Source organism: Ornithorhynchus anatinus, chromosome 1 (assembly GCF_004115215.2).
Source record: "Ornithorhynchus anatinus isolate Pmale09 chromosome 1, mOrnAna1.pri.v4, whole genome shotgun sequence".
NCBI lineage: Eukaryota > Metazoa > Chordata > Mammalia > Monotremata > Ornithorhynchidae > Ornithorhynchus > Ornithorhynchus anatinus.
The window spans coordinates 98,399,748-98,426,298 of record NC_041728.1 but is presented as its reverse complement, the minus strand read 5'-3'; the positions used below and the strand labels follow the sequence as shown (position 1 = coordinate 98,426,298).

Genomic DNA, 26,551 nt, shown 5'->3' with positions numbered 1-26,551 from the left:
CTGCACAGAGTAAGTGCTCAATAAGTGTAATCGATTCACAGATTCGGTCAAGACAGTACTCTAAAGGCAATATATGTCACTATTACCATGCCCCATAGTCAGATTGTTTTGGGCCAAATGTGGTTGCCAGGCCAGAGGGTGTTTTGTTTTGTGGTATTTGTTAAACACTTAATATGTGCCAGGCACTGTACTAAGTGCTGGGGTGGATACAAACAAATCAGGTTGGACACGGTCCCTGTCCCAACTGGGGCTCACAGTCTAAATCGCCATTTTACAGCTGAGGTAACCGAGACCCAGAGAAGTGAAGCGACTTGCCCGAGGTCACAGAGCAGACAAGTGGCAGAGCCGGGATCAGAATGCATGACCTCCTGTAGCTGCAGTCCTTTGGAGGACGGGATGGGGATGGTGGCTGTTTAGGGTCCTGCGTGGAGCGGGCGAGGCCTCACACCACTGGGACAGAGCCAGTCCTGTCCCGTGCTCAACGGTTACCTCACAGGGCGGCCCTGGACATTGTGGAAGAGCTTGGAAGGGGAGGGCTGACAGCAACAGGCATCCATCACCGTGGGGGAGGCGAGCCACGGCACTGGTGATGAGACACGACCAAGCCCTCCACACTTCCCCGCGCCTCTTCCTCAGTGCTTCTAGTGTTTCCAGTCCCAAAGGCACCCTTCTTTCTAGGTGCATGTGGGGTTCTCACCCTCCAGTCTCCCAGCCAGCTCTGCGGATAATATTTTGGGGATATTGCTTTGTTCCATATTTCCAGACCTGCTGACCCGAGACATAAGGTTGCATTTCTTTTAATGACAGTGATGATAACGGTGAGTCAAGAAGCAGCGTGGCTCAGTGGAAAGAGCCCGGGCTTGGGAGTCAGAGGTAATGGGTCCTAATCCCGGATCTGCCAATTATCAGCCGGGTGACTCTGGGCAAGTCGCTTAACTTCTCTGTGCCTCAGTTCCCTCATCTGTAAAATGGGGATTAAGACTGTGAGGCCCACGTGGGACAACCTGATTACCCTGAATCCCCCCAGTGCTTAGAACAGTGCTTGGCACATAGTAAGCGCTTAACAAATACCATCATTATTAAGCAGCGTAGCTCAGTGGAAAGAGCACGGGCTTGGGAGTTAGAGGTCAGGGGTTCGAATCCCAGATCTGTCACTCGTCAGCTGTGTGACTGTGGGCAAGTCACTTTACTTCTCTGTGCCTCAGTTCCCTCATCTTTAAAATGGGGTTTAAGACTGTGAGCCTCATGTGGGACAACCCGATGACCCTGTATCTCCCCCAGCGCTTAGAACAGTGCTCTGCACATAGTAAGCGCTTAACAAATACCAACATTATTATTATTATTATTTAGTATTGACTGTGTGGCACCTTGTAGAAAGAGCCTGGGAGAGGACAAGACTTAGTAAACATGATCCCTCTCCTCTAGGAGCTCGAAAGTGAGTGTAGGAGACAGGTGATGGAGGAAATTACAGATGATGGAGTTTTTCTTTTTAAACAACGGCTAAGCCTTGGTCCTGAAGTCTCAGGATCAGAAACCTGCACAGAGGAAGCAGCGGGGACTAGTGGAAATGGTATGGGCCCGGGGGTCAGAAGGACCTGGCTTCTAATCCCAGCTCTACCACTTGTCTGTCTTATGACCTTGGGCTAATGACTTCTCTGAGTCTCAGTTGCCTCACCTGTAAAATGGGATTTAGACTATGAGCCTCATGTGGACAAGGACTGCGTCCAACCTGATTGGCTTGTATCTACCCCAGGGCTTAGTACAGTGCCTGGCCCTGAGTAAACTCTTAACAGATACCATTTTTTTAAAAAAGTAATTGATTTTGGTGTTAGTTTCTTTTATAATTCCACTCACACTGTTTTGTATACGCCATTCAACCTCCTTCTGGAGCCAAGAATGAAACGATCAAGTAGATGGGCAGGGGGGCGGAGCGTTGAAAAGAAGCGCACATGCAGTCTTTGCCCACATTAGCCAGCTACTACGGGTAGAACTGGGACTAGTACCCAGGACTCCTGATTCCCAGAACGGTGTTCTTTCCACTGGACCGACAGCCCCACCTTGTACTTGCAAAGTACTTTTGTTTTCCCAAAGTACTTTTGAATGAATCATCTAATCTAACGATCTTCCGACCTCACAAGTCCCTGTGAGGTTGGAAGAGGCAGGTTTTATCGTTCCCATTTCACAGATGAGGAAACCGACACCTAAAGCGGTTAAGTAACTAGCCTGAAGTCACACAGCAGGCCGATGGCACCACTGGGGCTAGAAACCTGGTTTCCTGATTATCCAGTGCTAAGTACAGTGTACGGTGCCTGGCACATAATAAGCGCTTAACAAATACCATTCATTACTATCAGCCCAACCTGCTTCCCTCTATGTTGCCTCCAAATCTTCTCTTAAGGAGATTACAGCGGTTCTCTTCTAACAACAAAACACTGGGTAAAGGAAAATGTTTTGTAGTCTTCTTTCAATCCCGTAGCGTCCTGTACCCAAATAGGCTCATGCTGCTGGACCAACGTTCCCTAATTCCTTAATAGAGCTCTAGCTAAACTGCATGGTGGAAACATGTGTTATTGCAGAACTGGGTGTACTTGGCTCGAAACTCAACGAAAATGGGAAAAAACGTTGTTTGCTACCTCCCTGAAAACGCAGCATGCATGGAGGGCTGCTCTCGGTGCTGGAATGGCTGGAGCTTGGACTCTACGTTCCCTCACAGGACTTGCTTGTTTGTGTTCCCAGTCCCACTTGGCTAGAACTGAAATAATAAGGGCTGCTTAAGCTAATTATCATGTGACTAGTCATAACATGTTGGAACTCAGAGGGAGGCCCAGAGGGCAGTCGGGAAGTGGTTTGAGAGGAGAGTGCAGAGGATGGAGACTCAGGAGACACAAGTCCTGGACGGAAAGGGCAGACCCAAGGTCTGGGGTCTCGGCTGAGCTGTTTTCCAACAGTGCACCCGCTCCTTATCTCTTAAAGACCAAATTCTCAAGTTGTAAGTACTTAGGGATACAACTGAGAGTAAGATGTGTGCATTTTTGATCTAACAGCCTATTTATTTCAACGGCAGAGGAAAATCCGTACAGAGTCTCCCAACCTCTCTCCAATCCCCTCCCACCTCCGCAAACCTACCATCGTCTCCAAACTTCATTTTAAAAGGCACACAGTCGGGACCCAACTGAAGCACAAGTTCAATATTTCCTTTTTCTTCGTTCTTTATAAAACCTCAGCATCTGTTTGTCTTCCACTCCACCTTTAGGCCTTTAAGCCCTTGCTAACCCATCCTGGGATCCTGGGGAAGTCAGGCCCTAATGACCACCTGATATAGGTACGAGGTTCAGCGGGACTTTTAGAATTACATTTTTAACAAGGTTTCACATCCTCTGAATTGTGGCATCTGGAAACCCATCTCGCTTTCTCTTCCTTAGGTTCGATGCATGTGTTTTTAAACAACTACCATCCCAGCCACTAAGCCACTTAATATGAAATGCAAGCAGACAGAGATCTGGAAGTCCTTCAACTCCTCCTTCTTGGCACCCTCGGCAAGATCTCTTTCTAAAGGTATAGACAAGACCGGACCCTTCTTTGGCTAACAAATTCCAAAGACTTGGAGATCTCGACAAGGTCACCTCTATGCTATTCTACAAAAAGCACTCAAAAATACTATTACTACTACTGGAGGCAAAATATCCCAGGAGACTCGGAAGCAAGTGGATATTGACTTTGGAGAGTCTAGAGGGGACAAAGGAAAACCAGCAACAAATTTAACACATAAAAAAGTGGTTGAGGGGAGATATCAACTGAGACCCTTCAAAGATGACTTTTATAAAGGAACAAAAAATTCACCTTAAATGTAATCTACAGGGGTATATTTCCCTGGTTCTCCAGGGCAATATAAAATGGTTCTGCTCTCTGAACAGTGCTTTGAAAATCCAACTGGCCTTTCTATATTATTTGCAGTGTTTGCTTTAGGCTGGAGAGGAAGACGGGCAATAGAAAAATGCCAGCATGATACCTGGAGGCTCACCTTTGACTGACCTGCACAGAAGCACTGCATTTCTAATGAACACAATGACCCTGAGTTGCAGGGAGGTATGATATTAACGTACTACTCTGAGGGAACCAAATCCTCTAAGGGAAACTTGCACCAAAAGTACAGAAATACGTCTACTTGGAAAGCTATCTTCACCTGCAAGGGTGGATTTCTAGACAAGATCCCGACAAGATCTGGTTGGAGACTCTTCTCTGAAGAGCGGCTATATTCTAACTCGGGGCACAAAACTAATCTCTTCCTACCTAAACTTACTCTTCCTTTCACTAAAATGTTTTTCAAAGAGAAATCCAAGTTTTCTGTTTTGATAACTCTTTACCTACTTTATTTTGCAGGGGTTAATTCTAGGAGTGTAAAGCCCTTCAAATGCCTTAAGACAAATGGTACAATAGGAATGGGTGATCTAACAAGACATGCTTTTATAATGGAGTCCGAGTAATAATCCTGTGCTATTCATTTCTATAACAAACATTCTTAGAAATTTAGAGATATAAGCCACTGGAAGAATATTTGTGAGGGAACTGAGTGCTAGATTGCACATCAAAATATATAGATCCTTCCTTTTAATTTATTCCCTTAGTTAGTAAAATTGTATGAAATATGAAACCAAGACAAATTAATATGTTCATGCACTGGACAAATTACTCCCAATGATAATAATAATACCTGTCATACTGTACTCTCCCAAGCTCTGAGTGTAGCGCTCTGCACACAGTAAACGCTCAATAAATATCATTCATGGTGATAATAATATAACTTTAAATATCTATAGTGTTTTTGTTTTCATCAAAGCGCTTTCACAACACTGAACTTATTTTTATCCTCCCAACATTTCTGTGATGTAGAGAGAGACAGCATTATCATACCCATTTTACACATGAGGGAACTGAAGTCTAAAAATATGAAGTAAGTTTCCCAGGGTCACCCAGCAGGCCAGTGGCAGGGTCCAAACTAGAACCTCCCGCTCCCGTCTTCCCCGACGGTGCTCTTTCCACTAGGCAACCCAGCTTCTCCGGGTAAAATTGTGGAATCTAGGGCAACTCATTTACCCTTTCTAGCCACAGGTGCACATTTGGGGCAGGAGTTAGCAAGAAGCGATAGAGAGCTTAGTTTCTTCCACTGTTCCTCCGTCCTGAGCAGGGATGGGGAAATGAGCCCACCCAGCATGTACCTCCCACCCTCACTCGAGTGAGCCATTCCCCAACCAAATTCCCTGTTCTACATTTATATGTGTGTACATATGTAGATCACATTCTACACAGCAGGAGCTCCAAACAGCTGCTATGTGGTGAGCCAAAGTGGGAAATTGTAAACAATAAAGCCAAACCTCAGACGATATGGCACGGCCCTGGACAGCTGGGAGATTGCAGCAGCAGATACACCAGCCTGGGGTTCAGTGATCAGAAAGAGGTTGACTGTCTTAGAGAGGAGGTTTTGACAAGATCATACACAAAGACAGACAAATGAAAACAATGCCAGGTTCTGCAGTAGCAAATGCAAGGGGCAATTTTACCCTGCACATGGGACTGTGTCTGTTTACTGTTATATTTGTACTCTCCCAAGCACTTAGTAAAGTGCTTTGCACACAGTAAGCGCTCAATAAATATGACTGAATGAATGAACATGGTGTGGAAGGGACACCCTGGTAAAATCTCACTGCCACCTTCAATTCCCGTCAGTCAGCTTGAATTGATTATAGATAGATTGACACTCACATATGAACTAGAATCAAAACGTTAATTTAATCCAACTTTCCGTGTATTTTTCTATCTATAAAAACTTTCCAATGGGCAGGTGAAAGTGCCCATGCCAGCAGTAGAAAGAGGGCAGTACAGAAAGGGAGATGACGAAGTGGATGGTTGTAGGAGGATAGAGGCAGGTTTGGGTGACGGACCTCGGCTCTAATTCCAGCCGTACCATTTGTCTGTGGTGTGACCTGGGGCAAGTTATTTAACTTTTCTGGGCCTCAGTTCCCGCATTTGTAAAATGGGGATTCGAAACCTGTTCTCCCTTCCCCTTAGACTGAATTCCACGAGGGGCGGGGACTCTCTCTACCCTGATTATCTTGTATTTACCCCGGGGCTTAAGACCTAAGAGTAAACCCTTAACAAATAACACAGTGCTTATTATTGTTATCATTATTATTAGAGCAAATGGATCATTTCAGTGGCCGGCGTGATAGGAAAGAGAAGCAGCTTGACCTAATGTATAGAGCACGGACCTGGACGGCAGAAGAATCTGGGTTCTAATCCCAGCTCTGCCACTTGGACAAATCACTTAATTCTTCTGTGCCTCAGTTACTTCATCTGTAAATTGGGGACTATGGAGCCCATGTGGTAAATGGACTGTGTCTTCCTGATAAACTTGTATCTACTCCAGTGCTTAGTACAGTGACTGGCACATAGTAAATACTTAACAAATACTACTGACCGAAAAAAGAAAAAAAAGAGAAAGTACACAGCTACTAGTGGAAGCTTAAAGAGAGTTCAGCCCTCAATAACTTTCTGCTTATTTCCCTCGTTTACTCGGCTAAAGCGTCTCCATTGCTAGGGACTTGCTGTTTCAGGGTCAGAGTAGGGGGTTGAGGAGGCCAGCCTTTTTTCCCCCGGATCCTTTCTGAGAGGCATTCAGAGGCTTAATCTGCTTCATTCTTGCATATGAGCTGTTTTCACACCTTCAGAATCAGGGTTGCTTTCTAACCTCTTGGCTGCACCTTCCTCTGAAATGTCTCCTCTTTGATCCACTACATAAAGTCCTTCTCTTGCATGGAACTCCTTTTCCCTCTCCTCAAATCTGCTGAATCACATTCTTCCCCACCTTTATACTCTCCTACAAATTTAACTTCTCCAAGAGGTTCTCTCTGCTTTAAATTCCCACCTATCTGATCAAGTCAACCCATCAGTCACCTAAGATCTCATATGTGCTCAATTCATTTTTTATTATCATTATTAAATGGTGTCGAACGTTTCCGATTCATAGCGACTCCATAGATATACCTTCTCCAGTACGTCCTGTCCTCTGCCATAATCCACAACCTTACCAACGGTCCTTTCCTGGGGACCCGGGGTCTAGATCCAGGGGAGGGAAGGAACTATGATGGCAGTTCATACAAAAACCACCACAAAACTGTTGTTCACCAAGGTGGCGGAGCATCTGGTGAGACTTCAAAGCGGTCGGTTCAAGAGCCACTGCATAAGAAATCATATCTGCAAAGCAGGGAGTAAGCACTTGTGGGGATAGCAGATGATGGCAAGGTCCCTAAGAGTCTCTGCTACGGTGAGCTAATAAAAGTAAGCTATGTGCAGAGGACCAAAGAGGCATTTTAAAGCACAATGAAGCACAAGCCCAGGTGATGTTCTACACTGTAAGCTTGTTGTGGGCAGGGAACGTGTCTGTTATATTGTACTAAACTCACCTGCGTGGGCAGCAGCGGCATGGGAAAGAGAGGGCGGAGACATACTGACTGCGCGGAAGAAGACGATGGCGAACCACTTCCCTATTTTTACCAAGAAAACTCTACGGATCCACTACCAGAACCCCTCGCAGATGGAGGCGGGGTGTTCTGGACGAGATGTATCCATGGCGTCACCATGGGTCGGAGACGACTCGACGACATAAACCGAGACAAGACTCTCCCACGCACTTAGTGTACAGTGCTCTGCACATAGTAAATGCTCAATAAATATCATTGATTGATTGATACACCGCATGACGGTTGCTCCCTGTTGAATCAATCAATGGTATTTATTGAGTGCTTACTATATGCAGAGCACTGTTGAAGTGCTTGGGAGAGTACAATACTACAGAATTAGCACGTATGCTTTCTGGCCTTAATGAACTTAAAGCCTGGATGGGGAGGCAGATATCAATATGAATAATTTATAATATATAGTTTAAAGATATGTTTTTAAGTGCTCTGTGGTTGAGGGTGGGAGGAATTTCAAATGCCAAATGCCCCAGACCCAAGTGGACAGATGATGCAGAAGGGAGAGTGAGCCGGGGAAAGCAGGGAAGGCTTCTTGGAGGAGATGTGACCTTAGTAATTCTTTGATGATGGAGAGAGTGGTGGTCTGTCAAATGTGGAGGGGGAGGGAGTTCCAGGCTAGTGGGAGGAAGAGGAAAAGAGTTCAGAGGTGAGGTAGACGAAATTGGGGCACAGTGAGTAAACTGGTTTTAGAGGAGCGGAGAGCGCGAGCTGAGCTGTAGTAGGAGATCAGTGAGGTGAGGTAGGATGGGGTAATAATGTTGGTATTTGTTAAGCGCTTATTATGTGCAGAGCACTGTTCTAAGCCCTGGGGTAGATACAGGGTCATCAGGTTGTCCCACGTGAGGCTCACAGTTAATCCCCATTTTACAGATGAGGTACCTGAGGCACAAAGAAGCTAAGCGACTTGGCCACAGTCACACAGCTGACAAGCGGCAGAGCCGGGAGTCGAACCCATCACCTCAGACTCCGAAGCCCGGGCTCTTTCCACTGAGCCACGACAATGCATTAAAGCCAATTGAAATGAGTTTCTCTTTGAGGCGGAGGTGGCTGGGCAACCACTGGAGGTCCTTGAAGAGTGTGGTGCCACGGACTGAAGTCTTCGTAGATATATGATCTGTGCAGCAGAGCGAAGTATGGATTGGAGTAGGAGAGGCAGGAGGCCGGAAGGTCAGTGAGAAGGCAGCATGGCTCAGTGGAAAGAGCCCGGGCTTGGGAGTCCGAGGTCATGAGTTCAAATCCCAGCTCGGCCACTTGTCAGCTCTGTGACTGTGGGCAAGCCACTTCACTTCTCTGTGCCTCAGTTACCTCATCTGTAAAATGGGGATTCCCTGTGAGCCTCACGTGGGACAAGCTGATTACCCTGTATCTACCCCAGCGCTTAGAACAGTGCTCTGCACATAGTAAGCGCTTAGCAAATACCAACATTATTATTAAGGCAGATGCTGTAGTCAAGGCGGGATAGGATAAGTGCTGGGTTGAGCACGGAAGCAGTTTGGATAAAGAAGAATGTGTGGATTTTAGCAATATTGTAATGGTATAACTGACAGGATTTGGTGACAGATTTAATATGTGGGTGGAATGAGAGCGATGAATCAAGTACAACCCAAAGGTTAAGGACTTGTGAGATAGAGAGGAGAGTGGTGGTGTCCACAGTGATGGGGAAGACGGGGTTTGGGTGGGAAAATAGGGAGTTCACTTTTGAACATGATTCAATTGAGGTGTCATCAGGACACCCAAGTAGATATGTCTTGAAGGCAGGAGGAAATACGAGATTGCAGGGAAGGAGAGAGGTCAGGGCCGGAGAGGTAGATGTGGGAATCGTCTGCATAGAAATAACAAGAGAAGCCATGGGAGCAAATGAGTTCTCCGAGGGAGTGGGTAGTGTTCTGGACAATGTTTCTCCAGCTTTCGACAGACGAGCAGGTGAGACTCATTCAAAGTCCCTCCACCAAGTACATTTTAATGCATGAGAATCTCACATCATTACAAAATCTAAACGTAATGCACTACGCTTTGCCTAATTGACCCAAGTAGAGAAGTATAAACACAGATCTACAGCGTGACAATTTTAGAAGGGTTGTCCAATACCACTCTGAGTAGGTACTCACATCTGCAGGTGTGGTTCCTTTCATTACACTTGGTGTTTCTCTGTGCAGATTTCTTTATGTTTGCAGTCATATCAGTGGATGGGCTATTAGGAGCACTTACACATTTTTTTACCTACCATTGGCGGGAGTCCAAATTTTTTAGCTCTCGCAATAATTTAGAATTTTTCTTCAGAAGATGAAAATTTTTTCTATAAATACAAGAAAAAATAGAGGGGAAAAATGCATTTGAGACCATTTTTCACAACAAAACAATGAAACGAAGAAAGGCAGATGATCCTTTATTAAATTACTGACACAATCAAGTAACCGAATCAAGTCGGTGCTCTCGAATTTTCCAATGCCACTTTATCTCTCTCTATTTTGGGACTGTAGAATGAAATGAACATCCCAAGATAAGATCCACCGAATGAGGCGAGCATGGTCCCGGCCCTACCTTGATGCGCAATATGCTAGCGTAGGGGTGGGTTTGCCGTGGAGGGGTGCTATTCATTCATTCATTCATTCATTCAATAGTATTTACTGAGCGCTTACTATGTGCACAGCACTGTACTAAGCGCTTGGAATGTACAAATCGGCAACAGATAGAGACAGTCCCTGCCCTTTGACGGGCTTACGGTCTAATCGGGGGAGACGGGCAGACGAGAACAATGGCAATAAATAGAGTCAAGGGGAAGAACATCTCATAAAAACAATGGCAAATAAATAGAATCAGGGTGATGTACATCTCATCAAACAAAATAAATAGGGTGATGAAGATATATGCAGTTGAGCGGACGAATACAGTTGAGCGGACGATCGGTGCTACCCATCATGCCTGTTCTTTCCCATGACCTGGAAACTGGCCCTTGGCCCACCCGGATAAATATAGTTTGAGGAGTCATACAGATGTGGTGAAACTGTGGTGATCAGATGCCAGGCATTCCGCCTCTGCTGGAGGTGGGATCAAAACCGCGCTCGACTCAAGGGGGCCAGAGGCACGGTAAGAAAAGGGGAAATTATGCTTGTTTCCACCACTGCTGCTGCCTTCCGGGAATTCTCATCTCCATCAGCTCTGCACATGGGCTCTGCCCCTAACAATCCCTAATACTGCTACCTAGGGTATTTGCTAAGCCCTTACTCTTTGCTAAACACTGTACTAAGTGCTAAACCCAGTCCCTGTAGACTGTAAGCTCGCTGTGGGCAGGGAATGTATCTGTTTATTGTTATATTGTACTCTCAAGTTTTTAGTACAGTGCTTGGCATATAGTAAGTGCTCACTAAACCTGATTGAATGAATGAATGAATGGATAGTCTATGGGGGAGGGGAATCAGGGACTAAACCCCCATTTTACAGGTGAGGAAACTGAGGCACAGAGAAATTAAATGACATGTCCAAAGTGATAAAGCAGACAAGTGGTGGAGCGGGTATTCATTCATTCATTCATTCAATAGTATTTATTGAGCGCTTACTATGTGCAGAGCACTGTACTAAGTGCTTGGGATGAACAAGTCGGCAACAGATAGAGACAGTCCCTGCCGTTTGACGGGCTTACAGTCTAATCGGGGGAGACGGACAGACAAGAACGATGGCACTAAACAGCGTCAAGGGGAAGAACATCTCGTAAAAACAATGGCAACTAAATAGAATCGAGGCGATGTACAATTCATTAACAAAATAAATAGGGTAACGAAAATATATACAGTCGAGCGGACGAGTACAGTGCTGTGGGGATGGGAAGGGAGAGGTGGAGGAGCAGAGGGAAAAGGGGAAAATGAGGCTTTAGCTGCGGAGAGGTAAAGGGGGGATGGCAGAGGGAGTAGAGGGGGAAGAGGAGCTCAGTCTGGGAAGGCCTCTTGGAGGAGGTGATTTTTAAGTAAGGTTTTGAAGCGGAGGTGAGGAGGGAGGGCGTTCCAGGACCGCGGGAGGACGTGACCCAGGGGTCGACGGCGGGATAGGCGAGACCGAGGGACGGCGAGGAGGTGGGCGGCAGAGGAGCGGAGCGTGCGGGGTGGGCGGTAGAAAGAGAGAAGGGAGGAGAGGTAGGAAGGGGCAAGGTGACGGAGAGCCTTGAAGCCTAGAGTGAGGAGTTTTTGTTTGGAGCGGAGGTCGATAGGGAACCACTGGAGTTGTTTAAGAAGGGGAGTGACATGCCCAGATCGTTTCTGCAGGAAGATGAGCCGGGCAGCGGAGTGAAGAATAGACCGGAGCGGGGCGAGAGAGGAGGAAGGGAGGTCAGAGAGAAGGCCGACACAGTAGTCTAGCCGGGATATAACGAGAGCCCGTAATAGTAAGGTAGCCGTCTGGGTGGAGAGGAAAGGGCGGATCTTGGCGATATTGTAGAGGTGAAACCGGCAGGTCTCGGTAACGGATAGGATGTGTGGGGTGAACGAGAGGGACGAGTCAAGGATGACACCGAGATTGCAGGCCTGCGGGACGGGAAGGATGGTCGTGCCATCCACGGTGATGGAGAAGTCTGGGAGCGGACCGGGCTGCCGACCTCCTCCTCCACCATACCGCGCCCACTCACCGACTCGGTCACACCCTCGATCTCGTCATCTCCTACCGCTGCACTATCTCCTCACTCACCAACTCTGAAATCCCTCTCTCTGACCATAACCTTCTCACCTGCCTCATCTCTCACACTCCCTCCCCCTGCAAATCTTCGCTACTGCCCCACAGAGACCTCCGCTCTCTCGATCCCATCCGTCTTTCCAATAGCATCTCTCCTCACCTTGCCGCCCTGTCCTCTCTTCCCACTCTCGACGATCGGGTCTCCGCTCTCAACTCCACCCTCTCTACTCATCTCGACTCTCTCGCCCCCCTTTCCCTCCGCCGCTCTCGCTCCACTAATCCACAGCCCCGGATCACCTCCTCCGTCCGCCTCCTACGCTCCTATGCTCGAGCTGCTGAGCGCTGCTGGCGAAAGTCCAAGCACCGAGCCGACCTCACACACTTCAAATTTATCCTTTCCTGCCTTAACTCTGCCCTCTCCTCCGCCAGGCAAAGCTTCTTCTCCTCCCTCATCGACACCCATGCCCGTCACCCCCGCCGATTGTTCCGGACCTTTAACTCTCTCCTTAGGCCCCCTGTTCCTCCCCCTCCCCCATCTCTCACTCCTAATGATCTGGCCACCTATTTCCTCACGAAAATCAACACGATCAGGTCTGAGCTCCCCAAAGTCACCCCTCCGCCTTTCCCCTCCCCCCCAACAACCCCCTCCCCTACTTTCCCATCCTTCCCTGCAGTATCCTCAGAGGAGATCTCCTCCCTCCTCGCAAGTGCCACCCCCTCCACCTGCGCCTCGGACCCCATTCCCTCTCACCTTCTTAAAACCATCGCCCCTGCCCTCCTCCCTTCCTTAACGTCTATTTTTAACCACTCAATCTCCAAGGGCTCCTTCCCCTCTGCCTTCAAACACGGCCACGTCTCCCCCATCCTAAAAAAACCCGCTCTTGACCCCACTTCCCCCTCCAGTTATCGTCCTATCTCCCTACTACCCTTCCTTTCCAAAATCCTAGAACGAGTCGTCTACAATCGATGCCTAGAATTCCTTAACTCCCATTCTCTCCTAGACCCCCTCCAATCTGGCTTCCGTCCCCTCCACTCTACCGAGACTGCTCTCTCTAAGGTCACCCATGACCTCCTTCTTGCCAAATCCAATGGCTCCTACTCCATTCTGATCCTCCTTGACCGCTCTGCTGCCTTTGACACTGTCGACCATCCCCTCCTCCTCCATACCTTATCTCACCTTGGCTTCACGGACTCTGTCCTCTCCCGGTTCTCCTCTTACCTCTCTGGCCGATCATTCTCGGTCTCCTACGCCGGAGCCTCCTCCCCCTCCCATCCTTTAACTGTTGGAGTTCCTCAAGGGTCAGTTCTTGGCCCTCTTCTGTTCTCCATTTACACTCACTCCCTCGGTGAACTCATCCGCTCTCACGGCTTTGACTACCATCTCTACGCAGATGACACGCAGATCTACATCTCCGCCCCTGTCCTCTCCCCCTCCCTTCAGGCTCGCATCTCCTCCTGCCTCCGGGACGTCTCCACCTGGATGTCGGCCTGCCACCTAAAACTCAACATGAGCAAGACTGAGCTCCTCATCTTCCCTCCCAAGCCCGGTCCGCTCCCAGACTTTAGAACCCACGTCTTCTGACTCCCAGGTCAGTGCCCTTTCCATTAGGCCATACCACTTCTCTGTCCCAGGAGGAACAGCAACTGTCCTTTTTCTTCTGACCTCCTTGACCACTGCCTCCTGACTGTGCTGAGGACACCTATTCTCATGAGTAAGTGGGTGTCTCTTGTTGGCCAAGTGAGGGTCCCCTTCAGCCCTGCCCCCCTAAATATTTCTTCCTGACCCTAAGAAAATTCTCCCAGTCTCATAATATAACCCCTAATACATACTTGTTCAACTATTTTTGGCGGTTTGTTTCGGTAAAAACAAAACACGGTAAGACTACGACATCTTTCATCTGAGTTACACATTTCTGCTCTAAATTTATAGTTTAAATAATTTCTAAAATATCCATTTTTCTGCAGCAATAAACAGCTTTATAGAGGAGCTGTGGATCTTTGGAGTGTGTTTACTGGAGAACAGCTCATCTTATTACAGAACAGTCCTTCTTGATAAGATCCATCGAAACATTTTTCAAACACACCTTCAAAAGATTTGTGGGCAACAAAATGTTTCCCTCTAGTAGTTGAACAGCCAGACTCATCCACATCACTATAGAAGAGATCTGTACTTTACAAGAATCAAAGAAGTTGTGAACTGCTTCTGCAGACCAAATACTGTGGCCACAAATGCTAATTCTGTTATATTTTTCCCAGCCTCCATCCAGTCCTAAGTAAGTCAGGTGTCCAAAATGTCAAAACAGTTGGTATTTCTGAGGAATTCTAAAAGGAAGAACGCTCTCTAGACTATGAGCTTGTTGTGGGCAGGGATTGTCACTGTTTATTGTTGCATTGTACTTTCCCATGCGCTCAGTATGGTGCTCTGCACACAGTAAGCACTTAATAAATACGATCGAATGAATGAATCACAGCACCGTGGGCTTATTTTGCCATTTCTTGCCCCCCAACAAGAGAAGAGCTCATCTAGAGTGGGGTTTCTACAGCTGCTCCATAAAGCACTGCTGTGATCCCCCCCCCACCCCGGGTGATCTGCTGCTCCCAGACACTTTTACCTCAGAGAGAACAAGGACTTGTACTTTTAACGGATGCTCTCAAACCCTCAGAGCGATGCCCTTCACCCCAGAGGAGCTGAGGATAGCACTCTGCCTGCGGTTGACACTCGCTAAAGGATGGTGATGATGATGGTGATGAGTGAGAGCTTTCTTCGGCTTGGAGGGGGATTTTCCCCGACGGTCTGCCCCTGTAGGGTGGTCCCCTGGCTCTCGTTAGAAGGAAATTGCTGCCATCTGCTCAGCAGCATGGTGTAGTGGATAGAGCACGGGCCTGAGAGTCAGAAGGTCACGGGTTCTAATCCTGCCTCCGCCACTTGTCTGCTGTGTAACCCTGGGCAAGGCACTCCACTTCTCTGGGCCTCGGTTACCTCATCTGTCAAATGGGGATTGAGAATGTGAGCCCCACGTGGGACAACCTGATTACTTTGGATCTACCCCAGCAGTTAGAACAGTGCTTGGCACATAGTAAGCACTTAAATACCATCATTATTATTATTATTATATTCTAAGAAGCAGCAGGGCATAGTGGATGGAGCACGGGCCCTGGCTCCGCCACTTGCCTGCTGTGTGACCCTGGGCAAGTCACTTCACTTCTCTGTGCCTCAGTTATCTCACCTGTAAAATGGGGATTGAGACTGAGAGCCCCTCATGAAACGGGAACTGTGTCCAACTTGATTTTCTCATATCCACCCCAGCACTTAGTGCCTGGCACAGTATAAGTGCTTAACAAATACCATCATCATCATTATATATTCTTCCACCCCAGGGATGCCTTCCTAGCCGCTCTGGGGGTTCCTCAGGCCCACCTTGTTGGCGGACTGCTTTGGAGGTGAAGCGAGAGGCTGGTGCTACTAAGCCAGGCCAGAAAACTGGAGATGGCACTCATATTTTAGCAAGCAGGACAAAGAGAAATGCACAACAAGGAGTTCCGCCCCTCCAGAACTGGGAACCCAGATTTTCCACAGGCAGAGTTGATCGTACTTGTTCCCTTGGTCTCCTTGGATGGGAGTTTTGAAACATTGTAGCGTTGAGTCCTCCAGGCATCCACAGAGGGATACTTATCTTCAGGAGCTGGAGGGATCTAATACCCACCTTTAGAGAGTAATTCTGTTCCCTATTTATCTCGTTTAGGGTTGTGCAGATGCATTCGATGGAAAGCATTTTGAACTTTCCAGAGGTGCTGTGGTATTAAAAGCAAATCAGTCCTGTAGGACTGATGGTGACATCGAGTGGTATAAACAGGCTTCCGCGAATACAGGGCCCAGCGTGAGAGGGTAGCCGGCTAGAAATCTTATACACAGAAAGGGTAATTTGCTTCAAGTGTTATAAAGTCAGTTTAGAAAGCTGCATCAATCTGGAGCAGATTTGAAGCAAGAACGCCTTTTGGAGGTCTACCGTTAATATTGGCCAGGAGATATTAGTTATGAAACAAGGACTTCAGAAAGCCAAAGAAGTACAAAGATGCAGATGGAGCAAGATCAAGACAGATAATTTCAAAAAGAAACCGGCTCAGAGGATTTTCTCAGTATCGGCCCCGAGGGGGAAAATTCTCCTTCTACATCAGGCTGGCATAGCCAATTTTCCTGACGCTTCTGGTTTAGCAGTTTCAAGCACGTCTTGGCTTTGGCTCCAGAAAAGAATTCAAAGTGGGGGAAAAATTCAGGTCAAATTCCCCCCCGCCGCCCACTCTCCCTGGCCCTTTTCTTTTTTTTTACCATTTTTCACAAAGATAAGAGGAACCATAAAATAAATCAATGGAGATGCCCTAGTGGGCTCCTACCTTCTGTCCCAAGAATTCATTCCTAAGTCATTAAGCAGCAGCCTGCAGAAATAAAACGGTCCTTGGGGTTCAGTGGGGTTCGGCTGCACTTGACTCGCGACCCGCACGGCGAAGTTGGAGCGACATCCACGGACATACTCCTCCTCTTGTGCGTTCTGCCGCAGAATTGCTCCAACGATCTCCGTTTCTTGCTCCCGACTCATTCCGAAAGGGGGAGGCGAAGGCTCGTTTAGATGCATCTGTGATGGCAAAAGGCATTCAGGACTTGTGTTTCCAATCTTTTCAAGTAGTTGGTCAAGAGCATCATCCCCTCCTTCCATTTGAGAAAAATCTCTTGGCGGGTCCCATGACTGAGGGTGACTGCCCGACATCACAAATGAACGACTTCCACTGTTTCTGGCTAAGTAGTCTTCCAGTGGTCCATACAGTACTTTGCCATCCCACGAGTATTTCCCTGAGATATCCCTCACAATTACTCTGACATGAGAGAGAGGTCCAGCTGGCTCTCCTGCTTCTGTTCTTTCTGCTGGAATTTGTAGATAAGAGATGAGTGTGTTGTCATTAAACACAAACAGCTGCAAGTTGGGGCTCCTAAAAACGTCAGAGGAGAGCTCAGAAGAATCCACGTAAACATTGTCGTGATTCTCGCTAATCAGGCTGTGCAGGATGGCGGGACCCCCGCTTAGGGGGTAGTGGCTTAAGTGGTTCACTAGGTGGGTCATCACCATCCGGGCAGTCAGGGGGATTAACTCCAGACTTCTTCTTCTTTTTTCTATCCAGATCAATTAGAAGAGAAGACAGAGAGCAGAATGAGAGACAGTGAGAGCCTATAAACAAACAACAGCAGATACTTAGAACATTTCAGGCCAGAAAGTTCCCCAGTTGATTATGATAAATAATTAGGGCCTCTGGAGATCAATCAATTGTATTTATTGAGTGCTTACTGTATGCAGAGCACTGTACTGAGCTGTTGGGTGAGTACTATATAACAGAGTTGGTAGACACATTCCCTGCCCACAACGAGCTTACAGTAGAAGGAAGAGATCCTTTGGTTTCCCACGGGAGAAGGGGACCCGCTTTCTTCCCTCCACACTCACGGAACCCTGCTTTAGGATGGCATGTGTTTGATCGGGCTGCAGAGGGGACTGCTCGGTTCTCAATTTGGCAGATAAACGCAAAACCAATCACTCACAACAGATAGTATTTATGGACTGTTCACTCGATCTCAAATCCAGGTTAGAAGGCAGTTGCTTCCTGCATTCAAAGTCTAGACTATTGAAAGAGCTCGGGTTCTGAGCGGGAGATGAAGACACGTCGGTTTGGATGGTATTTTTGTTTGTTTTTTATAGGTTAAATTCTAAGGCATGCAAAATCTGGCCCTATTTAGCTAAACCCCAAGTCCATTCCCCAAACCCTATTCCTAGAGAATTTTAAAGGCAGTTTTGCACTAGGGGACATTTATGCTGTCCTTCTCCAGGAGAGGACAGTTGTAACTTTCTTCGGTCAGATCTACTGGCTTCCTTCCCTAGATGATGTTTAATTAGGAAAGCTCAGTTGACTTGGTGACCGATACCTTGGATTTGCAAGCCCAAAATGGAACTTCCGAGCACCGGAACTGATTTGGGGAAATTCTGGGGTCAATCCAAAGAACTCAAGGAAACTCTGGACTGGGCTGAAATGGGAACTGATTCAGGGAATTCCTGGAGGACCAAACTAGTTCTGGGAATCCCAAGAGGGTTTTCACGGAGTTGGTTTGACCTAAAGCCACGCTGGCAGCTTTGAGTAGAGCTGATATTCCCTGGCATACTCAGGGCCAGAGTCACAATCCAGCTAATGGGCAACTAAGATGGGTGACTCCCCTCTCAGGATCACACCTGGAGAGTTTCCAGTACTCTACCAGTCTCAGCTATGGGAGGGAGAGTTGAGCAGAGTCATACCCATTCCATTCCTGGCTTGAGCAGGGGCTGGCAAGTGGAAGGCCATCGGCTACAAGTCAAAACTCACCAGTGCTGAGCAGCAGTGGCACTGGAGAGAGTCGAAGGCAGAGACTCAAGTTTACCGCACAGTAGGAGACAATGGAAAACCACTTCTGTATTTTTACCAAGAAAACCCTACGAATACTACATGCAGAGCAATTGAGCAATCGATATTTATTGAGTGCTTCTTAGGTGCAGAGCATTGTACTAAGTGTTTGGGAGAATGTAATACAACAGAGACACACGCCCTGTCCACAACAAGTTTACAGTCTAGAGGGATTGAAAAATTATTCTCCATCTGTGGAAATTAAAAGAAATACAAGGATTCCTAATGGTGACAGTGCTAATCGACAAGATGAATGGAACTAAGTGATAAATATGATTTTTATAGCAAGCTTCACAGCAAAAATTGTAGCAGCTAGTATGAAAAGTTTTTCCTACAACTAATCTTGTGAAGTCTACTGTATCATGGGGCTGCTGTAATAAGTGATGAGTAATGTTCTTCAAATAGCCGTGTGGAAATAATGGATCAAAAATGAAAGGGGATATTTTCTTGTGTTTTTTTAAACATTAGCTGGAAATAGCCGGGTGGTAAAATTAACAGTGCGGATGACAAAACACACATCCACACTGGAAACATTCTGTTCTACATAAAATGACAAAGCTATCTCCTATCTATTTTTATCTCTCTACTCTTTACAGAATGTACCCACTCAGCAAGAAGTGTCTGTGCACAACACCAGGTTTTAATGCTCTAAAGCCGGCTCTGTTCACCTAAAATTGTTGGTAAAAAGAGATTCTAAAATCTCTGTGCCAGCAGAGGTGAAAATTTCTTCCAGGACAAAGAACTGTCATAATTCAAAGTCCCAGAAAGTAGCAAGAAATAAGCGTGTCTTGGGAAGTTTTTATGTTCTTGACTTTGGTATAGAAGACACCACACTTTATCCTGAAAACAGTAATCAGAGAAAAGGAAAGGTGTAAACGCTTAAGATACTACTTGAAAGTAGTTCTGAATTGTCAATCAAATCTGCCCCGGCGTGTTCGCTGTAGTAGAATGAAAATCTCTCCAAATGGACCAAATTCCCAGGGGCTGATGAAAGTCATGGTGAGAATTGGGTATGTAGTCCGTGGAGGTGCTGGTGTCATCTAGGACCAGACTGAAAAGAAAATCTATTTCCGCCCAGACTCCCTGAAGGAGCATTATAATACAGATCCAGCCTCTGCCCTCCGGCTGGGCTGGAAACGGTCTGAGCTGAGCCCAGCTGCCAAATGGCTGTGCTTCCCCGTAGGGCTTCTCCCCCATGTGGAGGATCGCGGCTTCCCCCTCCACCACCTCCACCTGAGACCAGGGACGGTGAGGAAGGATGGCATAGCAGCAGAGAGTCAGGGAGGAAGGCAGAACGGAGAGGAAAGGACAAGGCCAAAGATGGAAAAGTAAGAGGGGGGAAGAGGGAAGGAAAGGTGGCTTGGGGAGAGAGACTCAGAGGAGGAAGAAAGGTAAATAAGCTTCAAGGGCAAAGGACTGACTGAAAGGAAAGAGAAGAAGGGGAAGGGAGAAGGGAATAAACAGAAGAAAGGCCACATTTCCAGTCCTCCTGTAGCGTATTATTTCAAAGGGAAAACGCTACACGGAGTCACTGCCATTACCACGGAAGCCCTAACGGTCGATGCTGAGTTGCCGTCAGTAACGAAGCTTCGTTTGGAGTTACTTACCCTCAGCAACAGTGAGCAGATTGCCTAGATCTGCTGAAGAGTGATACTGTGCTACTGGCTCAGAGTTCCTGACATTCGCCAGGGGCAAAAACGGATCATAATCAGAAGCTGAAAGATCAGCCAGGGTCAACGTGTAGTGGCTTTGCTGGGTCTTTGAGCCACAAACACAACAGTGCAAGACCTGTGAAAATAAAAGGGAAATTGACACTCTGCATGTGAATACAAAATATGCTAAGTTAGTGAATCCATGCCTCTTCCTTTATAAATTTATTACGGCTGATGGGTAGCAAAATTAGCCCCATCCCATCCATCCCAAACCCACATTACATGTAGCAAGGGAGAAGGGAAATATAAAGTTTGTGTCAGGATCAATGAGAATATTCACCGAGGATGACAACTCTGTAGTGCAGACTACATTAGAAAGACCCAGTTTTCTTAGCCTATTACCGCTTTTGCATCAGTAATAATAACAATGGTATTTGTTAAGCGCTTAATGTGTGCCAGATACTGTACTAAGAGCTGGGGTGGACACAAAGCAAATGTCCAGACACAGTCTCTGTCCCATGTGGGGCTCACAGTCTCAATCCCCATTGTACTGATGAGGGAACTGAGGCATAGAGAAGTGAAATGACTTGCCCAAAGTTACACAGCAGACAAGTGGCCAAGGTGGCATTAGAACCCATGACCTTCTGACTCCCAGGCCTGTGCTCTATCCACTATGCCATGCTGCTTCTCTAGAAGCCTCTATTACTCAAAAAGGAGAGGCTCTCTTCAAGCCAAAGCTCCAGATGGAATGAGAGAAAGGAGGCAAGAGAGAAAACAGTGCCAGGTATTGAAAACATTAAACAAAATAGCACAACAAAGGATGGCCTTGTTGTATGTAAAATGTGGCCAGGACTCTGGGTCCTGCGATGGCCTTTCTAGCTCACACATGCATTTACCATCTTTGATTATGAAGGACAATTAAATATAATACATATGAGTACATACTGTAAGCCCGTCAAAGGGCAGGGACCGTCTCTATCTGTTGCCGACTTGTTCATTCCAAGCGCTTAGTACAGTGCTCTGCACATAGTAAGCGCTCAATAAATACTATTGAATGAATGAGTACATACATATACTATATATATAAACATATATATGTTTTAACATCCTTGATTCTACTCCCAGCTCTGCTTCTGATCTGTGTGCTCCTAGACACATCACTTAACTACTCCATGCCTCAATTTCCTCATCTACAAAATGGGGATAAGAATACTTTACTCCCCTATCACACAGAGATGTTGTCAGGACAAAATGAGACAAGTATAGTTCTAGCATTTTCAAAAACAGGAACCATACAAATTCAAGATCATAAAACTTAAGGAAATTGGTGAATATCTTATTGTTCCTCTAAGCCATATTCTTACCCAACACTGCCAATCATCAGAAGGTCAGATCAATCAATGGTATTTATTGAGTTGTTTACTAGTTGTTTACTATGTGCAGAGTACTGTACTAAGCACTAGGAAGAGTACAACACAACAGAGTTGGCAGATATGTTCCCTGTCCACAAATGAGCTTACAGTTTAGAGGGGGAGGCAGGCATTAATCTAAATGAATAATTTATCATACATAATCTTAAGGTATGTACCTAAATGTTGTGGGGTTGAGGGTGGGACAAATATCACATGCCCAAAGGTCAGAGATCCAAGTGCCTAGATGATGAAGAAGGGAGAGGGAGCCAGGGAAGAGAGGGCTTAATCAGGGAAGGCCTCTTGGAGGAGATGTGACTTGATAATGCTGTGAAAGTGGGGAGAGTGGTGGTCTGGCATACATGGAGGGGGAGGGAATTCCAGGTCAGGGGGAGAACATGGGAAAGGGGTCAGCAGCAAGATAGAGGAGATAAAGGCACAGTGAGTAAACTGTCACTAGAAGAGCAAAGTGTGTGGGCTTGCCTGTAATAGATCAGAGAAGTGAAGTAGGAGGGGGCGAACTGCTTGTGTGCTGTTAAATACAGTTACGGTGATATCCAGACTGAGTGGGAAAAAGAGACACACAATTTTAATGTCTGCCTCCCCCTCAAAACTGTAAACTCCTTCTGGGCAGGGGACATGTCTGTTGTATTGGACTCTCCCAATCAATCAATTGTATTTATTGAGTGCTTACTCTGTGCAGACCACTGTACTAAGTGCTTGGGAGAGTACACTATTACTGAGTTGGTAAACATGTTCCCTGTTACTGTATAGAGGGAGAGACAGACATTACTATTCATATAAAGAAATGAATTATGGATATGTACTGTATGTGCTGTGGGGCTGAGGGAGGGATGAATAAAGGGTGCAAATTCAATGCGAGGGTGATGCAAAATGGAGTGGGAGAAGAGGAAATGAGGGCTTGATTGGGGAAGGCCTCTTGGAAAAGATATGCTTTTAATAAGGCTTTGAATGTGGGGAGGGTGATCGTCTGTTGGATATGAAGAGAGAGGGAGTTCCAGGCCAGAGACAGGATATGGGCGAGAGGCTGACAGCGATATAGACGAGATCGAGGTACAGTGAACGGGTTGATATTAGAGGAGTGAAGTATGTGATCTGGGTTGTAGCAGAAAACGGGGAGGTAAGGTAGTAGGAGGCAACTGGATTGAGATGATTGAAGTTGATTAAAGCAGATAGTAAAGCATTTCTGTTTGGTGTGGAGGTGGAGGGGCAACTACTGGAGATTCTGGAGGAGTGGGGAAACATGGACCGAACGGTTCTGTAGAAAAACGATCCGGACAGCAGACTGAAGTAATGGACTGAAATGGGGAGAGACATGGGGGAGGGAGGTCAGCAAGAAGGCTGATGCAATCATCAAGGCGGGTAGAACGTGTACTCGGATTAACTGGTAGCAGTTTGCATGAAGAGGAAAGGGCAAATTTTAGTGACTTTGTGAAGACTGAACTGACTGGATTGGTGACAGATTGAATATGCGGGTTGAACGAGAGAGAAGAGTCATGGATAATGCCAAGGTTAAGGGCTTGTGAGACAGAGAGGATGGCGGTGTTGAATAACAGTGATGGGAAAGTGAGTCAAAGAAAGAAAGGATGGGGTTTTGGTGGGAAGATGAACAGTTCTGTGATGAATACATTAAGTCTGAGACGTTGGTGGGACGTCCAGGTAGAGATGTCCTGAAGCGGGATGAAATGTGAGAGTTCTGAGAAGGAGAGAGATCAGGTATGGAGATGTAAGATTTGCAAATCAACCAAACAGAAAAGGTAGTTGAAGCCATGGAAGCGAATGAGCTCTTCAAAGGAGAAGGTGTGGACGCAGAACAGGAAGGGACCCAGAATTGAGCTTTGAGGAATGAGGGTGGTAAGGGATGGGAAGAAAGAAGATGCCCATGAAAGAGACTTAGAAGGAGTGGCCAGAGAGATAGGAGGAGAACCAGTAGAGGACAGTGTCAGTGAAGCTAGGGTTGGATAATGTTTCCAGGAGCAGAAAACAGTCTAAAGTTTTAAGGCAGCTCAGAGATCGAGGAGGGTTGGAGTGGAGTTCAGGCAGTTGAATTTTGAGATCATTGGTGAACTGTGAGAGGGCTATTTTGGTGGAGTCAAGGGGGTGGAAACCAGATTGGAGGGGATCAAGCACAGAACTGGAGAAAGGAAGTGGAGGCAGAAGGCATAGACAAGGAGTTTGGAAAGGATGGGTGGGAGGGAGATGGGGGAGGGAGCCCTGGGCTCATGGGAGGGTTTTTTTTAGCATAAGAAAAACATGAGCATGTTAAAAAGCAGTGGGGAAGAAGCCGTTGAACAGTGAACTGTTGAAGATGGTGGTCAGGGATGGAAGGAGAGAGGGCGTGGGAAAGGACGGGGCAGGAGATGCAAGTGGAGGGGCTGGATTTTGAGAGGAGACAGTAGATCTCCCAAGCACTTAATACACCCGATACCACTGACTGATTGGATGCAGTGCAAGAAATATAATATTTACTGGTTCTCACAGAATCCGCTTAATGATTCTAAGAGTATGGACTTGATCCAAATTAGAGCAATTACTCCGGCTATTCGTATGGATTTGAACCTGAAGATTTCAAGGGGTCCTCTGAAATAACTGTTTTATGCCAACATAAGCATGCAGCACCATGACCTAACAAAACATTATGCGTGGCCTACTCTCCTAGTTTCAAATATCTCCCTTCTGTGACAGGCACTTCATTAGCTATGATCACACACCTCACGGTAAATCCAATAGAAAGCCCTTCTTGGATCCCACAGCTCAGATATTCAGTTTTCAAACTTAATTCATCCTTAAAAGCCTCCCAGCTTGTCTCCTGGGTTTGGCAGAGACCTCTGATCTAACATGCCCGGCTCTTACATTCTCCCAAACCACAAGCAGCGAGAGGGCGCCGACCGGCTCCGATGCCAATGCCGGGAGAAGTTGGATTAGGGTTGTCGTTAGGTTAAAACAGTGATTAGTCTGACTCATCAATGCTATGACAGATGACTTCTTATCTTAAAAGAGCCATAAAAGCAGATCCAAAGTCTCTTTCAATAAATGGATGAACCCAATTAGAAAGCACAATTCTACTCTATGAAGATAGGAATGGTGTCTATAAAATCGACCTTGTTAGGAAAGCAATTGATTTTAGGCTAACACTATACGGAGGATTAGAGTAAACAGAGGCATAATTGTGGGGAATTTAATTATTTTGCATCCACTGGAGGAGACGCATGCATGGACTGGAGGTAGGAATGAAGGAAATTGAGATGTGGTTATTAAAGTATATTTGACCGTTTGTATATAAAATCCTTTTCCAACATGGCCATCTTATTTTAACTATTTCCACCATTTCTTCACTTCCGTCTAAGGTTTCCCATTTCAAAATGGGCCAAGTCACCTTTTCAGTAGGACTTCTCCCTTGAGTATACTTTTAACCTTTTTACGCCTGCCCAGAAAGTACCATCTCCAATTTAGATTCTTGGGTTACAGTTTCAAGTCTGGAAACGCAAGCACCAGAAGTGTCTCAGCAAGGCGATGTCTCGCAGGGGCCATAGGGTAGGGACGGCAGAGGGGGCCCACCAGAGAAGGAACGGAGCAGCCGATGCTGCACGGCCCAAATAAACTACAGCCGAGAAATTGGCTGTTAAATTCGATATGTATTACCATCAGGACAGAATGTTTCTTAAGCTTCTAAAAAAAAACCCATTCCAAGGACAATTAGCTTTTAATGTGAGGCATTTTATATAATCAGGTTATGACAAAGCTCTGGCTTCACAAGCCGTTTTCTTTATGTTAAATTGGAAAGGGAAGAATGATCTTCGATGAAGCTCAGAGGAGCTTGACGGGTCTGAGGACCGCATTCATTTAAATCAGTAATGCCCCGCTGAGCGTTCAGGCTGCGTTCCTGGAAACAGCGCTGTGCGGGGTCAGAGTACATTGTCCATATGGAGATGTGTTCCACACCATTGACTCCTCCGCTCTTCCAGCTCCCCAGAGCAGAAGAGCCGGGGAGTCCAATGGTCACAGGCACATCCGGCAGATGCCTTTCCGGCCTCTCTCTTTCTCACTTCGGTTATTGCAGAGAGAAGAAGGGGAAGGTTGACTGTTACTTTCCCCTTCTCTGCCAAAGCTTGAAGGAGAAGGATGAAAACAGTCCCCGAATCCCACTCCTCTAAATCCTCAGTTGCCTCCTCACCCCTCCACACACCCACACAGCAGCTCAGGGAGGCGGGGAGGGAAAATAAGGGCTCTAATACAACAGCATTCCATGGGGAAACAATCAATCACTGATATCTGATCGATTGTTTCAATAGTGTAGCAGCATGGCCTTAGTGGAAAGATCACAGGCCAGTGAGTTAGACACCTGGTTTCTTATCCTGGCTCCTTCACTTACCCGCTGTGTCACCTTAGGCAAGTCACTTCACTTCTCTGTGCCTCGGTTCCCTCATCTGCACAATGGAGATTCAAAACCTGTTCTGTCTCCTACTTAGACTGTGAGCCCCATGGAGGACCTGATTAACATATCTACCCAAGTGCAAAGAACAGGATTAGCCATATAGTAAGCGCTTACCAAATACCACATTTAGAACTGTTAAAATTAGTGAGTGCTTAACGCGTGCAAAGCACTGTACTAAGCGCTTGGCAAAGTTGACAGAGTTGGTAGATGCAATCGCTGCCCACAAGAAGCTTACAGTCTACAGGTGGAGACTGATATTAAAACAGATTAGGAATAGGGGAAATAGCAGAGTAATAAGTAGGGAATTGCTATATGTAGATTTCAATTAGTGCGAGCGATTTTGTTTTACCACCGTCAGCAGCGTTTATT

At 46.5% G+C, this 26,551-nt stretch overlaps 1 protein-coding gene and 1 non-coding gene across 2 annotated transcripts in view; one reads left to right on the top strand and one right to left on the bottom strand.

Moving 5' to 3' along the window:
* The window catches only part of RALGAPA2 (Ral GTPase activating protein catalytic subunit alpha 2), a 368,955-nt gene that overhangs the window by 122,165 nt on the left and 220,239 nt on the right, over nucleotides 1-26,551 (bottom strand). The window contains exons 31-33 of the mRNA XM_029070298.2: nucleotides 20,273-20,453; nucleotides 16,584-17,355; nucleotides 9,757-9,828 (exon numbers count right to left, since the gene is read on the bottom strand). Of these exons, the coding sequence (XP_028926131.1) occupies nucleotides 9,757-9,828; nucleotides 16,584-17,355; nucleotides 20,273-20,453 (1,025 nt within the window). The remainder of the gene's footprint in view (nucleotides 1-9,756; nucleotides 9,829-16,583; nucleotides 17,356-20,272; nucleotides 20,454-26,551) is intronic.
* On the top strand, nucleotides 18,440-18,577 carry LOC114816523. Its single transcript, XR_003764310.1, has one exon. It is a non-coding gene; the product is annotated as a small nucleolar RNA SNORA7 (small nucleolar RNA).